This window comes from Lontra canadensis, unplaced genomic scaffold (genome assembly GCF_010015895.1).
Source record: "Lontra canadensis isolate GAN:19392208 unplaced genomic scaffold, GSC_riverotter_1.0 scaffold10, whole genome shotgun sequence".
Lineage (NCBI taxonomy): Eukaryota > Metazoa > Chordata > Mammalia > Carnivora > Mustelidae > Lontra > Lontra canadensis.
In genome coordinates this window covers 7578912-7595481 of record NW_022631004.1, presented here as the reverse complement: position 1 = coordinate 7595481, position 16570 = coordinate 7578912, and the positions used below count along the sequence as shown (strand labels likewise).

At 35.1% G+C, this 16570-nt stretch overlaps 1 protein-coding gene across 1 annotated transcript in view; it reads right to left on the bottom strand.

The window, feature by feature from the left end:
* IQCM (IQ motif containing M) overlaps positions 1-16570 on the bottom strand; it is a 405622-nt gene that overhangs the window by 61251 nt on the left and 327801 nt on the right. The window contains exon 12 of the mRNA XM_032855550.1: positions 12341-12499. Within this exon, the coding sequence (XP_032711441.1) occupies positions 12341-12499 (159 nt within the window). The remainder of the gene's footprint in view (positions 1-12340; positions 12500-16570) is intronic.

The window sequence follows — 16570 nt, the reverse complement described above, 5'->3', positions numbered from 1 at the left end:
GGGGCATGGCAAGTAGAGGGAGAAGCAGACTCCTCACTGAGCAAGGAGCCTGACACAGGACTCGATCTTTGGACACTGGGGTCACAACCCGAGCTGAAGGTAGATGCTTAACAGACTGAGCCACCCACTGTTTTGTTAATGTAGTGTATCACATTGATTGATCTGTGGAAGGTGAACCATCCTTGCATCCCTAGAATAAATCCCACTTGATCATGGTGAATGGTCCATTTAGTCTATTGTTTAATTTGGTTTGCTAATATTTCATTGAGGATTTTTGCATCTGTGTTCTTCAGGGATATTGGTCTGTAATTTTTTTTTTTTTCTTTACTATTCTCTCTCTCTCACCTCCCCTCTCCTTTTTGTGGTGTCTTTGTCTAGTTTTGTTATCAGGGTAATGCTGGCCTCATAAAATGAGTTTGGAAATACTCCTCTTCAATAATTTGAGGGTAGTTAATAACTTTTCTTTAAATGTTTGGAAAAATTCATCTATGAAGCAATCTGGTCCTGGTCTTTTGTTTTTATGAGCTTTTACATTACTGATTTAATTTAATTACTTGTAATCAGTCTATTCAGATTTCCTATTTGTGATTCAGTCTTACAAAGTTGTGTCTTTCTAAGAATTTATCCATTTCTTCCAGGTTTTCTATTTTTGTTTTGAATTTTTAAGCTGAAGTTTTAATTGAATTATACACCACTATTACCATATTACAGAATCTAAATATGACTATATGTTTACCATTACCACTGAGATTTACCCTACCATTTTATGATTTTTTATGTTAATTATCATTCTTTTACTTCCACTCAAAGAATTGCCTTTAGCATTTCTTACAAGTCAGGTTTGGTGGTAATGAACTCCCCAGGTTTTGCTTCTTTGGGAAAGTCTTTATCCCTCTTTTGTTTCTGAAGTACTGCTGTATCAAGTATAGAATTCTTGACTGACAGATATTTTTCTTTCAATATTTTGAATCATTCCATTCTCTCTCAGCCTAAAAAGTTTCTGTTAAGAAACCTGCAAATAATCTTGTAAGGAGGAGGGGAAGAAACTTCTTTTGTGCAAATTCTCTCTTTTCTCTGTTGCTCTTAACCCTTTTTAATTTTGTCTTTGACTTAATTATTTAATTATTATTAATTATTAAATTAATAATTTAATTATTGTCTTAGTGTGTACTCCTCTTGAGGTTCAACCTATATGGCATCTAATGAAGGTCTAACAAAGCTGAGATCTATTACTCTGGGAGAAATTCTCATGAACAAGAATATGGTTTCTCTGGTGTCTGAAGTAAGAGTAAATGGGCATTGAGTGAGTCTCTCTCCTGTGAGCTTTAATATATTTCCTTTGTTATATCAATTTTGACTATCTAGAGACACTTTCATGCAAACTTTCAAATTCTTTATTGAATTTTAAAGTTGAATTTATTACCTAAAAAACTCTTTAACATATAAGAAGTTACTCTAATCTCTAATTTTACATATTACTTATATATTTAAAATATGTATTACCTAAAATAATCTAACATATGAGGAGAGATTATAGTGTGTGTGTATAATGTAGTTATAAACTATGTTAATAAGATCTGAACAGTGTAAGGGCATGTAATTCCAAATGGTTATTTTGTTATACCTGGCATTATATAGTATGTCACCAATTTATCAGACTTTATAAAACCACTGTTTTAAAGAGTCTTGTGTTAGGTTGTGCAGGAGCACTTTAAAAGGGGGAGGGAATTTCTTTTTTTTTTTAATTTAAACTCAATTAGTCAATACCTCATTAGTTTCAGATGTAGAATTTAATAATTCATCAGTTGTGTATAATACCCAGTGCTCATCACATCATGTGCCCTCCTCAATGCCCATCAACCAGTTATGCCATCCCTCCGCCTTTCCCCTCTAGCAACCTTCAGTTTATTTTCTATAGTTAAGAGTCTTTCATGGTTTTTCTCCCTCTCTGATGACTTTCCATTCAGTAAATGTTGGCAGGGGGAACTACCTAAAACAAAGTTCCCACAACTTTCCACAACATGGAGGTCACATGCTCTTCCCATTGACTATAGCACTATCTTCTATTCTTTATTTATAACTGTAATCCATGCTGTAAGAACAACTCATATGTCATCTTCTTTATAAAATCATCTTTCATACTGCCAGATGTAGTCATTTCCTTTTCTTAGGCTCACAATTATACTTAATTAGGTTATACTTAATTATACTCAATTATATTAATTAATTATATTAATTAATTATAATTAATTATACATAATCACCTGTATCAATTAGCAAGAAATCTTGAATTTTTTCTTTATGTGCTTATTTACTAATAACATTAGGAATAACATTTCTTCATACTCTTAAGAAAAGCTTAAGAGTTCTATAGCTACAGTAATAAATTAAAACTACAACTTACTTTTTAAGCCTCTTTAACCAATCAATTATAATTGTGATGAATAATGCCCAGAACAAGTTTTAAACCTGTTTAATCAACCAGTGGTAGCTCAATTCTGGAAACATACTCCTGAAAACCAACCAATAGGTGAGCGATCCTACTTTTGAAAGCTAATTAATGAACAAAAGTCTCTCTATGAATACAAGTTTGAAGGCTAGTCAATCAACAACTTGTTTTTTCCTGAGGAACCATACCCTAAATCTTGTGTCATTTCACTTCCATGGCTAAAAGCCACTAATCACTAACTTGCATGTTGTGTAACATATTATCCCCAAATTAAAATCCTAAAACAGTATTTTTCTCACATAGTTTCTGAGACTTAGGAATTGGAATGGATTTTCTAAGTGGGTTAGGCCACGATCACTCATGGGGTTTCTGTCCTCTGAAAGACTCATGAAGAGACTCCTCTTACATGTTTCATTACTCATACAGACCTCAACTCTTCACTGGTTATAGGCAAATACCTTCAACTTATTAGCACAAAGACCTCAAGACCTCTCAACAGTTCTTTGAGTTCTTTGTGTGTGTGTGTTGTATTTTCTCATTTTTTAAAAAAATTGTTTTTTTGCAGTGTTCCAAGATTCATTGTTTATGCACCATACCTAGTGCTCCATGCAATACGTGCCCTCCTTAATACCCAACACCAGGGTAACACTCCCCCACACCCCTCCCTTCCCAAACCCCCAGTTTTTTTCTCAGAGTCCACAGTCTCTCATGCTTTGTCTCCCCCTCGAATTTAACCCCAGTTCAGTATTCCTTTCCTTCTAATGTCCTCATGTTATTCCTTATGCTCCACAAGTAAATGAAACCATATGATAATTACTTTCTCCGCTTGACTTACTTCAACAGTTCTGCTGAGACCTCTATCACATGGCAGCTGGTTTTCCGCAGAGAAGCTTATCTAAGAGAGAGCAAGGCTGGAGCCACAAAATCTTCCACAAAAACTTTTGTGACCTAGCCTCAGAGGTAAAATACTGTAAATTTGCTTGTATTCTGTTGATAACAAAGACCAACCCTGATACAGTATGTATATTTCCACAAAAGCATGGATCATTATGTCCATCTTGGGGACTAGCTACCTCTCTTCCCCAAAACCCTATATTATAGCAATAGTCTGCTTTGCCCAGAAAGACTGTTTAACCAGCATAACTCTCCTTTACTTAGATGGACAACAAACTGAGCTTGGAGTTTTTATTTCAGGTATTGAGTGTTGCTGTCATCCTTTGTCATTTTTGAGATGTTCTCCCAAGACTTTTTTTTTTTTTTTTGGAAGATTTTTCTTTGGTTGTTATTTGTTTGTCCCATAGACCAATAAAAGTGCTCACTGAGACTAACTGAGCCAAAACTCTGATAGTGCTTTGGATTTGCTAGAATGTGAACACTTCTAGGGGAGGGATTAGGCTTAAGTTATTTTTCAAGCTGTATTGTCAAGAACATAGTTGATACTCAGTTAATGCTTGTTGAATAAATGGATGCAGAATTCAGATATAGAAACATAATCCTAAAATTTTCATTTCAAAAGGTTGAGAAGTATTGAGTGGTAGATTATTGTAAATATGCAACTCACATTTCCTTTAGCTTATAGATCAGATGCCACATCTTAATTTCTTTCTCAAAGGCTTCCAACCTGCTTGATGAAACTGGATGGATGAGAGACATATCTCTGATTTGATCAATGAAGTCCAAGAAAAAATGGAATTCACATAGAATACATTCATTCCATTAAATGAGCAAGACCTAATTCATCATTCTAAAGTATTTGTAATAACTTGCCCACAACTGAAGAACTTTCACCAGATATAATATAGCATTCATTTTTATCTTTCTGTGAATAATTTCTGTGAGTATATTAAATGTTGAAAGTTTTAACCAATGGAACCATCATCTAAAAATAAAATACCATTTTATTTTTCCACCAGCAATTACCCTTATGAAAGTAGAGTCACATAATTTGCCCTTAACAAAGAAAAACAAAGGGACACTAAATAACATATTGTGGAGATGCTGGCAGTTGAGAGTTGGTAAAAAGGGATATCAATGGGTATATACCCAGACAACTTTATAAGTCCAATTGAATATAATATATAGATTTTAGTGATATTATTCTCCTCAAGCAAGCAGGTAATCCATAGGTTAAGCAAGGCATTGAACTAACCAGAGTACATTTAAACTTATCCAAACCATAATAGACCATTTCCTCTACTTACACATATATAAGTCATATAAAGTATATGAAGCTTGCTTAAAATCAGGATTTATTTGAGTTTTTCATTTTTCAATAATTAATCTTATAGAACACCCCTAAAGAACAGGTTCAAAAATTAATGTCTATATCCTAAATAAGTTAAGGATAACCAGGAATAATCAAGATACCAAATTTAAGAAGGCAAAATAAATTCTACCCATATCAATAATTAAAGGAAATATGGCCCCCCAAAAAGGAGAGATTAATGATGGACAGAAATACAAATACTGATTTGTGTATTTTAAAGATTATTTATTTGAGGGGGAGAGAGAAAGCGGGGGTGGGCGGACAGAGGGAGAGACTCTTCAAGGAGACTCCCTGCTGAGAGCGGAACCCTATACAGGGCTTGATCTCAGGACCCATGAGATCATGACCTGAGCCAAAACCAAGAGCTGGATGCTTAACTGACTAAGCCATCCAGGTGCCCCCAACATGTGTATTTTAAAAGTTTAAAACAAGTGCAAAGGCATAAGCAGAACATGTAGAAGCTGGATTATATTCACAATAAATTAGATATATTGGATTATCTTATCTTCTGAGTTCCATCACTTAGAAGAAAGGAGAAAATTTGGGAAATATTTAGAGAGAAGTGTCAGAAGACATTAAGGATTAGAAAGAGGACTTCTGAGGAAAAATATTTTTAAAGGCCTATTACTGAAATAGATTCTTATTAATCTATACATAGCCTTAACTTTGTGGATAGTGAAAAAGTTACAACTGCAATGAAGAATGTGTAAGAAAAGAGTCTTATGTTGCAGAGTAGAAAGTTCTGAGAGAGATAATCATAAAAAAAAATCAGACCCGTCAAGGACAATTATGTAATTGCCAGGGTCTTTAAAGATGAGATTATCTTTTGGTTAATGTACATCAGATCTTGCCTGAAGGCAGTGGAATAAACTGAATAGCATAAAAGATATCTTGTAATTTTATAATGGGTAACAAAACAGTGATTAGGACAGGAAATCAGTGCCGGTATTAATTATATAACTTAAATAACCATATGTTATAAGGGTAAGAAAAATTTACTATATGAAGGGCTGGAAATGATATATTCAAAAGAAGTAGTAGAACTAGAGGTCTTTGCTCATTATTCAGGATCTGAACTAATTAGAAACCTTATATTAATATAATAATATGGTTCCAGTTAAGAATGCACCATTGGATTGAGAAAGTAATTTAATTACACATTTGTATTCTCTAAATGATTTTCTTAAAAGATAATGGCTAACCTACTCCTTTCAAGGTATTCCCATTAGAATTCCAGGAGTTCCTTAATATAATCTACAGCTTCCAGGGTGAAAATCCACCAAAGTCACAAAAACTGAATGAAGGTGAGAAACAAGTTCAGTGTATCTGTGACAGTCTTTAAGACCAGGGAACTGAAGGACAGACAACTCATAAGGAAAGGTAACAAAAGATACAAGCCTTCTAAAAGGCTTGTTAAACTTATTTTCTGAAAATAAGTTTGACAAAACATTGTTCCTAGAGGAAAATGTAAAGCTTTTTTTTTTTTACTTCATTGATCTAAAAATATAAAATTATGATTCAGAAGAAATACTTTGTATATATTAACCAATTTGAATACATGACTTGTGCTTCATTCCAGTGAGATTCAAACCACTGTAATATGAATTATAGGGTGTAAAAACATGGATATAATGAATATTTTTAGAATATGTATGGTCCTAATGCTACGTAATTTGTTAGCAACTCATGTCATTTATAGAGCATTCAGTAATTCTATTAACTACTCCTCAGTTCTTGCTGATGATACTTCTCTAAATCTATAGAGTGAAATCAATAAACAGGAGTGCTTACATTGTGGAGTATTATTAATGTTGGGACACATAATAAATTCTCAGAGCTATCTTCCCTAAAATGTTTCTAGTGGGGCAGATACTGAGTTTCAGAAGGCACTCCTGTAATAGACTAATCTTTTACAAGGCAAATGCTGCAAAATATTTTGTCTATCAATTTAATAACAACTGTAATTCACAAAGATGCAAGACCTTGGTCCCTTACGACAAAGGGAAAAGATAAGCATAAAACCTCAGAAGATGGAGTCTTTAACTTACAACATAGTGCCTCTTGCATATTTCCTTTATGTTTGTTTTATTTGTACCAAGTGTTCACAAATGGGCTATAAACAATGAACACAAATCTTTTAGAATGATATGGTTCACACGGTGGTAATGTTCAGGTGGAAAATAGCAAAGAGAAGATAGATCGCAACCAGGGTCTTGATTCATCTTATAGAGCCTAAAACTCTCAATTATCTTTTTCATAATTTTCCTTCTCTTTCACTCCTCTTCTTCCTCTATGCTTCCTATCAGAAAACAGTACTTAAGTATGCCATTATATGCATGGAAAAAAGACAGTCTTTTCAATAAATGGTGCTGGGAAAACTGGACAGCTATATGTAGAAGAATGAAACTCGACCATTCTCTTACACCGTACACAAAGATAAACTCAAAATGGATAAAAGACCTCAACGTGAGACAGGAATCCATCAGGATCCTAGAGGAGAACATAGGCGGTAACCTCTTTGACATCAGCCACAGCAACTTCTTTCAAGATATGTCTCCAAAGGCAAAGGAAACAAAAGCGAAGATGAATTTTTGGGACTTCATCAAGATCAAAAGCTTCTGCACAGCAAAGGAAACAGTCAACAAAACAAAGAGGCAACCCATGGAATGGGAGAAGATATTTGCAAATGACAGTACAGACAAAAGGTTGATATCCAGGATCTATAAAGAACTCCTCAAACTCAACACACACAAAACAGATAATCATGTCAAAAAATGGGCAGAAGATATGAACAGACCCTTCTCCAATGAAGACATACAAATGGCTATCAGACACATGAAAAAATGTTCATCATCACTAGCCATCAGGGAGATTCAAATTAAAACCATATTGAGATACCACCTTACACCAGTTAGAATGGCCAAAATTAGCAAGACAGGAAACAACATGTGTTGGAGGGAATGTGGAGAAAGGTGAACCCTCTTACACTGTTGGTGGGAATGCAAGTTGGTGCAGCCACTTTGGAAAACAGTGTGGAGATTCCTTAAGAAATTAAAAATAGAGCTTCCCTATGACCCTGCAATTGCACTACTGGGTATTTACCCCAAAGATACAGATGTAGTGAAAAGAAGGGCCATCTGTACCCCAATGTTTATAGCAGCAATGGCCATGGTCGCCAAACTGTGGAAAGAACCAGGATGCCCTTCAATGGACGAATGGATAAGGAAGATGTGGTCCATATACACTATGGAGTATTATGCCTCCATCAGAAAGGATGAATACCCAACTTTTGTAGCAACATGGACGGGACTGGAAGAGATTATGCTGAGTGAAATAAGTCAAGCAGAGAGAGTCAATTATCATATGGTTTCACTTATTTGTGGAGCATAACAAATAGCATGGAGGACAAGGGGAGATGGAGAGGAGAAGGGAGTTGAGGGAAATTGGAGGGGGAGGTGAACCATGAGAGACTATGGACTCTGAAAAACAATCTGAGGGTTTTGAAGGGGCGGGAGGTGGGAGGTTGGGGGAACCAGGTGGTGGGTATTAGAGAGGGCACGGATTGCATGGAGCACTGGGTATGGTGCAAAAACAATGAATACTGTTACTCTGAAAAGAAATAAAAAATTAAAAAAAACAATAAATTCTGGTACATTGAATAGAAATTTAAAAAGTTAAAAATTAAAAAAAATATTCCATTGTTATAAAGTTACTTTGACAAATCTCCTTTCTCTCACTATATCTCATTTCTCTCTGTATATGTGAGGTATACCTGGAATTTGGTACACTTGTGTTTAGGTGTGTATAGTGATTTGTTGCTCTTTTTCTTCATATTTTCTGTATTGATTTATTTCAAATTATGGAATTTGTATCATTTCAATAAACTGTAAATTCATTATTATCTTAAAAAAAGAAAATATCAAACTATTTTGCAAAACGTTTTGACCATTTTACATTTGCACTGGCAGAATATTAGTGTTAAAGTTGCCACCCATCCCTGTCAGCACTTGGTGTGTTCAGTTTTTAATTTTAGCCATTATAGTAAGTTCTTAGCCCATTGTGTTTAATTTACATTCCCCTAATGAGTAATAATGATGCACATCTTCTGGACTTGTTTGCCATTCACATAAATTCTTTTCTCTTTTTATCTTGTGTTTATTTCTAAAATTTTACTTACAGTAAAATTCACTCTTTTGGTATACAGTTCATTTCAACTATTTTTTAGTCATATAACCACTATCATGATCAAAAAACAGAATAATTCCATCACTCTATGAAATCCCTCATGCCGCCTTTTTGTAACCAAGCCCTCCTACAATAAACCCTGCAAATCACTGGACTGATCTGTCCTTATAGTTTTGCTTTTTCCAAAATGTCATTTAAATAGAATCTATATATAACCTATGAATTAGCTTCTTTCACTTAACATGACGCATCTGAAATTCATGTTGTTGTGTGTGTCAAAAGTTCAATCCATATTATAGCTGGAAATACTTCACTGTGTACATGTAACAAATTTTGTTTATCTACTCACCAGTTGAAGAATATTTATGTTGTTTCCAGCTTTTGGCAATTAACCCTTTCTTTTATTAAAGATTTTATTTATCTATTTGACAGACAGAGATCACAAGTAGGCAGAGAAGCAGGCAGAGAGAGCAGGGGAGGCAGGCTCCCTGCTGAGCAGAGAGCCTGATGCAGGGCTCAATCCCAGGACCCTGGGACCTTGACCTGAGCCGAAGGCAGAGTCTTTAACTCACTGAGCTACCCAGGCACCCCCAGCTTTTGGCAATTAGAACTAAAACAACTATATACACTTATACATAAGTTTTTGGTCAACAAACAATTTCATTTCTCTTGGGTAATTACCCAGAGTAAGGTGGCTGGGTCTATGGTTAGAGTAACCAAAATATTTAGAAATTGATCGCATCATTTTTCATTTCCAGCAGTAATGAATGAGTGTTTTAGTTGCTCTACATCCTTGCCAGACTTGGTGCTGTCATATTTTCTAATTTTATTTTAGTCTTTCTAATAGGTGAATATTCCCATTGTAGCTTTAATTTATATTTCCCTAATGACTAATGATGTTGATCATCTTTTCATGTCCTTATTCACCATCTGTATATCTTCTTAGTCTATTTGGTTTTGCCAAAATACAAAGTCATTTCAACAAATAGCACTAGCACATCTGGGTATCAACATACTAAATTAAAAAAAAATACAAAAACCAAGTACAAAAAAAAAAAAAAAAGCCAAGGAAAAAGAATAACTCAGGATAGATTTTTATACTGCTATATAAAACCCAAAAGTATAAAATTTCTAGAAGAAAACCTTGTGACTAGAAGTCTGACCAATATATCTTGTCTATCACAATAAAAACATAAAGAATACAAGGGTATTTCCCTGATGCTGAGTGATGTTGAACACTTTTTCATGTGTCTCTTGGCCATTTGGATGTCTTTTTTTTTTTTTTTTAAAGATTTTATTTATTTATTTGACAGAGAGATCACAAGCAGGCAGAGAGGCAGGCAGAGAGACAGGAGGAAGCAGGCTCCCTGCTGAGCAGAGAGCCCGATGTGGGGCTCGATCCCAGGACTCCGAGATCATGACCTGAGCCGAAGGCAGCGGCTTAACCCACTGAGCCACCCAGGCGCCCCTGGATGTCTTTTTTGCAGAAATGTCTGCTCATGTCTTCTGCCCATTTCTTGATTGGATTATTTGTTCTTTGGGTGTTGAGTGTGATAAGTTCTGAATAGATTTTGGATGCTAGCCCTTTATCTGATATGTCATTTGCAAATATCTTTTCTCATTCTGTTGGTTTTTTTTTTTTTTAATTTTGTTGACTATTTCCTTTGCTGTGCAAAAACTTTGTATCAGGAAAATACAAACCAAAACCACAGTGAGATATCACCTCACACCAGTTAATTTTAGCCAGTCAGAAATGATAGGTGTTGGTGAGGATGCAGAGAAAGGGGAACCCTCCTACATTGTTGGTGGGAAGGCAAACTAGTGCAGCCACTCTGGAAAACAGTATGGAGGTTCCTCAAAAAGGAACTTTCAAAAAGTTGAAAACAGAGCTGTCCTACAACCCAGCAATCGACTACTGGGTATACCCTAAAGATATAAATATAATGATCTCAAGGGGCATGTGCACCCCAATGTTCATAGCAGCAATGTCCACAATAAGCAAACTATGGAAAGAGTCTAGATGTCCATTAATAGATGAATGCATAAAGAAGATGTGATATATTTATACAATGGAATATTATGAAGCTATCAAAAAAATAACACAAATCTTGCCATTTTCAATGATGTGGATAGAATTAGAGGGTAGTATGCTAAGTAAAAAACGTCAATCAGAGAAAGACAATTATTATATGGTCTCTCAGATATGAGGAATTTGAGAGGCAGGGCAGGGGTGGGGGGAAGGGAGGGAAAAATCAAACAAGATGGGACTGGGGAGGGAGACAAACCATAAGAGACTCTTAATCTCAGGAAACAAACTGAAGGTTGCTGGAGGGGGGGGTGGGAGGAATAGGGTGTCTGAGTGATGGATACTGGGGAGGGTATATGCTATGGTGAGTGCTGTGAATTGTGTAAGACTGATGATTCATAGACCTGTACCCCTGAAACAAATAATACATTATATATTAATAAATTTTAAAATATGAGGGTAAACTAGATTTCATCAAAATTAAAAACCTCTCTTCAAAAGGCATTATAAAAAGACAGAAAAGACAAGACACAAACTAGGAGAAAATATTTTCAAAGAATATATGTTAAAGGATTTCTATTCAGAATAACTGACAGACTTTTTAACACTGACAAATAAAAAATATATATTAAAAAATGGTCAAGATTTGAACAGATACTTCACCAGCAATGACATACAATGACAAATACATGAAAACATCATCTACTAGAAAAATGTAAATGAAAACCACAATGGAATATCAATACATATCTATTAGAAAGACTAAAATTAGAGAAAAACTGATTAAACCAAGTACTGATGTAGCTGTGGAGTGAATGCAGCTCTCAGACCTCTCCTGATGGGGAATATGAAATAACTGAACTACTTTGGAAAACAGGTTAGTTAAGACAAATGCAAGCATTTGTCTAGACACAGACCTGTGCAGGAATGTTCATGGGAACTTTCCTTAGATTATCATGTTTTTGAAAGTAACACAAATGTCCATCATTGGTGAATGAAAAAACACAGTATGTTTCCACTATTCTCGAGGAGGCACCAAAGTGTAAAATAACCACTTTTTAAGCTACAGGCATAATACTTAACAACTGAAATGAATATTCTATAGGGCCTATGTATTACCCTATATTATCTAAGTAACAAATAAGAGTCCTAAAAAGGATCATTTCTTCTTTTTTTTAAAGTTTTTTTTAATTAACATATAATTTATTATTTGTTTCAGGGGTACAGGTCTGTGATTCATCAGTCTTACACAATTCACAGCACTCACCACAGCATATACCCTCCCCAATGTCCATAACCCAGCCACCCTATCCCTCCCACCCCCAACCCCTCCAACAACCCTCAGTCTGTTTCCTAAGATTAAGGGTCATTTCTTCTATATTATAAAAAGAAATAATAAGATTCAGCACCTTACCTATATATCTGTATCCTTCTTCCCCATTTACTATGGGTCTCAGCCAAGTTGACCTAAGTCGTATATTATTATGCACGTGGGCACCTTGAGGAGGATAGAGTGTAAATAACATTTCAATTGCATTGTACTTCTTGATGAGTTCAGAATATTTCTCATGGTCTGTAAAAAAAAAGAATATTAAAAAATTTTTAAATTTTAGACATTTTTGTCTAATGTGTTTCTTGTAAGTGAGGTAAATTAAAACTATTTAGTAATTCAAATGGCTAATGGCTATGTTGATAGTGTGTGTGGGGGGGTTAGCCCAAGGTACTTCACCAACAATCTTACTTTTCAGATAATTCCTAGCAAAAATTAAGGAGTAAGTATTTTACAAATATCATCTTTAAACACTGTAAGTTTAAAGAAGTATAGTTAATAGGTATAGTAAAAAGTAGGGTAGCCAATGAACAGGATCCATATTACACATAACATGACATTTTTTAATTGCCATTAAACAATGAAAGCAAATTAATCTGACAAAAATGTTGACTAAACATAGAGTTCTCCAAAGTGGAATGACTGAATTAATATTTCTAGGTTATGATCTGTAGGAAAATATAATGATATGTATACAAATACTTATATACCACTTAATATATACAAGGAATTTTTACAAGGGCTTTTAAACAGTAATACAGTTAATTTCCATAGAACATCTATAAGGCATATCCTATTATTATTTCCATTTTATATAAAGAATTTGAGACCCAGAGAAATTAAAGAACTTGCCTAAATCTTGCAGTCTATAAATGATGCAATTAGGCTTTGGATTATCTAAGAAAACTCTGATTTGTTAAAAAAAAATTGTCAACCAAACATAAAGTGCATTAACTAATAAATGAAGAAACTAGAATTCAAAGGTTATTTGAACTACAGAGTGAAAAATCTTTGGTTTGGACCCCGGGCCTCCACTTTGCAACTTCAGTTTTTGGTTGATAAGCCATTGCCCAAAATTCAATAAGACCATCTCCTGAGCAATGAATTCAAGGAGACTCTACCTAGAAACATTTCAAAGAAAAAAGAAATACTGATGTAAATCTTCATTTATAACCCTGTTACATTTTTGTTCTTTCTTTCCTGATTTCCTTCCTTTCTTCTTATATTCCTTTATTTTGTTAAATAGTATATTTTGGGTACAGTAAGTATAAAGCAGTATGACATAATGCTTACATGATTAAGAAAGGAGATTTGTTGGTATGCTGTGTGCCAGGTATCAATCTATTACCTCACTCCTCATCCACCTTTTACTGTCCTGCTTGTAAGACTAGAACACTTCTTCGCCGTAAGACACAATTTTAAGCATCTTCCATAGAAAACCACAAAGTGAACTAGACGATGAAAGGGCTCTTCCTGTTTTGGGGTAGTTCTCTCTGTTAGCTCTCACAGTGTCCTACCCAGCAGTGTAGGACAATTTCTAGGGGGTGTCTTCTGGAACCACCCCCCACCACACTCACACTGGGAGCTTTCCACCAAGTTTATGGTGCAGCACTTTCCACACTGTGACACCTCCCTATGGATAGTTCCCCAAGAACCCCAGAAAGTGACTTTCTTATGAGTTCCTCTAGCCTGCTATCTCAGTGAACTTCTCTGCTATTCACTGGGCCAGAGCTATGCCCTCTCCAAGATGTGCTCCCATGGCGGGGGTGGGGGGATAGAAGGTCTTCTTTAAAATTTGTTCTTTCCAGGACACCTGGGTGGCTCAGTCAGTTAAGTGTCTACCCTCAGCTCAGATCATGATCCCAGGGTCCTGGGATCAAGTTCTACAGCAGGCTCCTTGCTCAGTGAAAAGCCTGCTACTCCCTCTGCCTACTTTGCCTGCCACTCCCCCACCTGAGCTCGCTCTCTCTCTCTCTCTCTCTCTCTCTGACAAATAAATAAATAAATAAAAATCTTTTAAAAAATTTTTTTTATTCTTTTCCTTGGATGCTCTGCTTCAGACCTAGGAGTACCTGCCACTACCTATACATATACTTCTCAATTTTTTAGAGTTATTTTTACCCTTAGTAGTAGATCATAATTAATATTTCTTTACATTAAATTCTTCCTGCTCAAATTACTGTGTAGTTTCTATTTCCTAATTGGACCCCAGCTAATATAGACAGACCTGGGCCTTAATGTTCAAATCACCATTAACAAGGTGTGAAATATTAGACAAATCAGTTTACCTTCAGGTGACAATATTGGTCTCATAAAATTGTTGCTAGGATAATCCTAACATTTAGGTGATATAAGATATATAAAGCATTTATATGGCATCATGTCTTTATGTACTAGGTGAATGTGTTATCAATTTTCATCTAGTACTATTTCAGTAATAACAGAAATGATGACAGTCAGAAAATAATAAATAATATGTATTGCGTCTTTCAGTTATACACATATTAGGGACTTTTCTGCCTCCTTTTAAAAAGGAGAGTTCAAAATTCCTCCATGGAGCACCTATTTTAGATGTGTGATATCTGTGTCAACACCTGCAAACATCATCTGTCAAGAGCAGAGAGGAAGCTGGAACTATTATAAAGCAGTGCTGAAGAGTGAACATACTCTATTTTTTTTCATTCAGTCGTACTTCTTCCAGAAGTTGAGAGGGAGCTCCTCAGGCAGGGTGTGACTTCCCGAGTTATAAGGGAGGCTAGGGATACAGCATTGTATCATGAGAAATCACACAGCAAATAAAATACAATGCTGAAGTTTTCCATGATGGACAAGATAAGGAAACAAGATAGATCAGAGTTTCTTTCTTTGAAATCATAAAGAAAATTAAAGTAAGAAAAATGAGCAATAATTGTAGCTATTTAGCGTGAAAAGATAGAATTACACTTGAGGTTTCTCCCCTCCCCAACATTTGTATCTTTCTAACCCCTTTAGTTTAAAAAAGGATGTTTAGTAATGTTATTTGATAGGATTATGCTTACTAGTTTCAATAAAGTACTGTATTATGCATAAAAACAAATGTTTCCAATTTCAGGCAAAATAAATGCCTTAAACTAAAATCTCTATGGCAGTAACTTAGAACTGCCACTTTTTCTTACTGGTATATCCTGATTGAAGACTAAGCAGAAACACATGAAGTTGGTGGAATGTTGCATTTCCTAGGATAGTAAGACATGGTGCTAATTCTAACAGCAGACTCACATTGAAGGTTTCTAGCTCAGAGTCCTGCTAATGTCACCATTTGCCATCAGGTAACACAAATGGAGGCTTGGATCTTATACAAACAAGGCATTATGATTTTTGAATAATTGTACCTTCCTTCATAATATCAAAGATGATTACAGATAAACACTTTTAATTTTAGAAAACATATAGCTTATAAAACATGTTCTCTTTCTATTTTATTACATATGTCATCCCAAGATGAAAATAGGAATTTAACTACTGTTGCTGATATTGATAATTTTTGTTATTTATGGAGCAACTGCCTTTCACTGCACTGCTGAGCCAGTACTGCCATATTGGATTCAGATGTAGTAATACTTTTCTCAGAACTCACAATAAGAGTTCTTATTTACCTCTTCCTCCCCAAGCTGTATGTGCAGTAAAAATCTGAAGATCTTCCATGTATGTATTCTAGATTTGGTTCTGTGGCAAAAGCCCACACGAAATTTCTCTATTGCTCCCAGGTCACCAAGTAGTTAATTGTCTTCATTAAAGATAGCAGTGGTTTATAGCAGAGGCTGTTGAGCTGAACTGCCTGGGTATGAATCTGGATCTGCCATTTATGAGCTATGTGACCTGAAGCAAGTTATTTAACCTCATTCCGGTTCAGTATCATAGTAAAACTGTCCACATTATAGTGCTGTTATGAAGACTACAAGGGTTAATGTAAGTAAAGTCTTTAGAAGAGTATCTAGTCTTTAGAAGAACACCTAGTCAATAACCAGTATTATTTAAGCATTAGTTATTACTATTATTATGATGACCTTCATTTAACAGATGCTGGTACAGCCTCTATCCTATTTAGATAATGATAGCAGTTCCTGTCTCTTCCTCCATCTTGCTTGCTTGTGGGTGGATGGAAGAAAGGTCAGTTGTCTTGAAGCCATTGCCTTTTCTGATCACTCCTACATTATTTTGGATGCTCTATGGGTCAGTGGTTCCTACTCGATAGTGATCAGAAGTTTTTGTTAATTGGTCATTTGTGGGCTACTAATTGGCGTTATGGTGTTCTTCCTTGTCATTATTATTAAC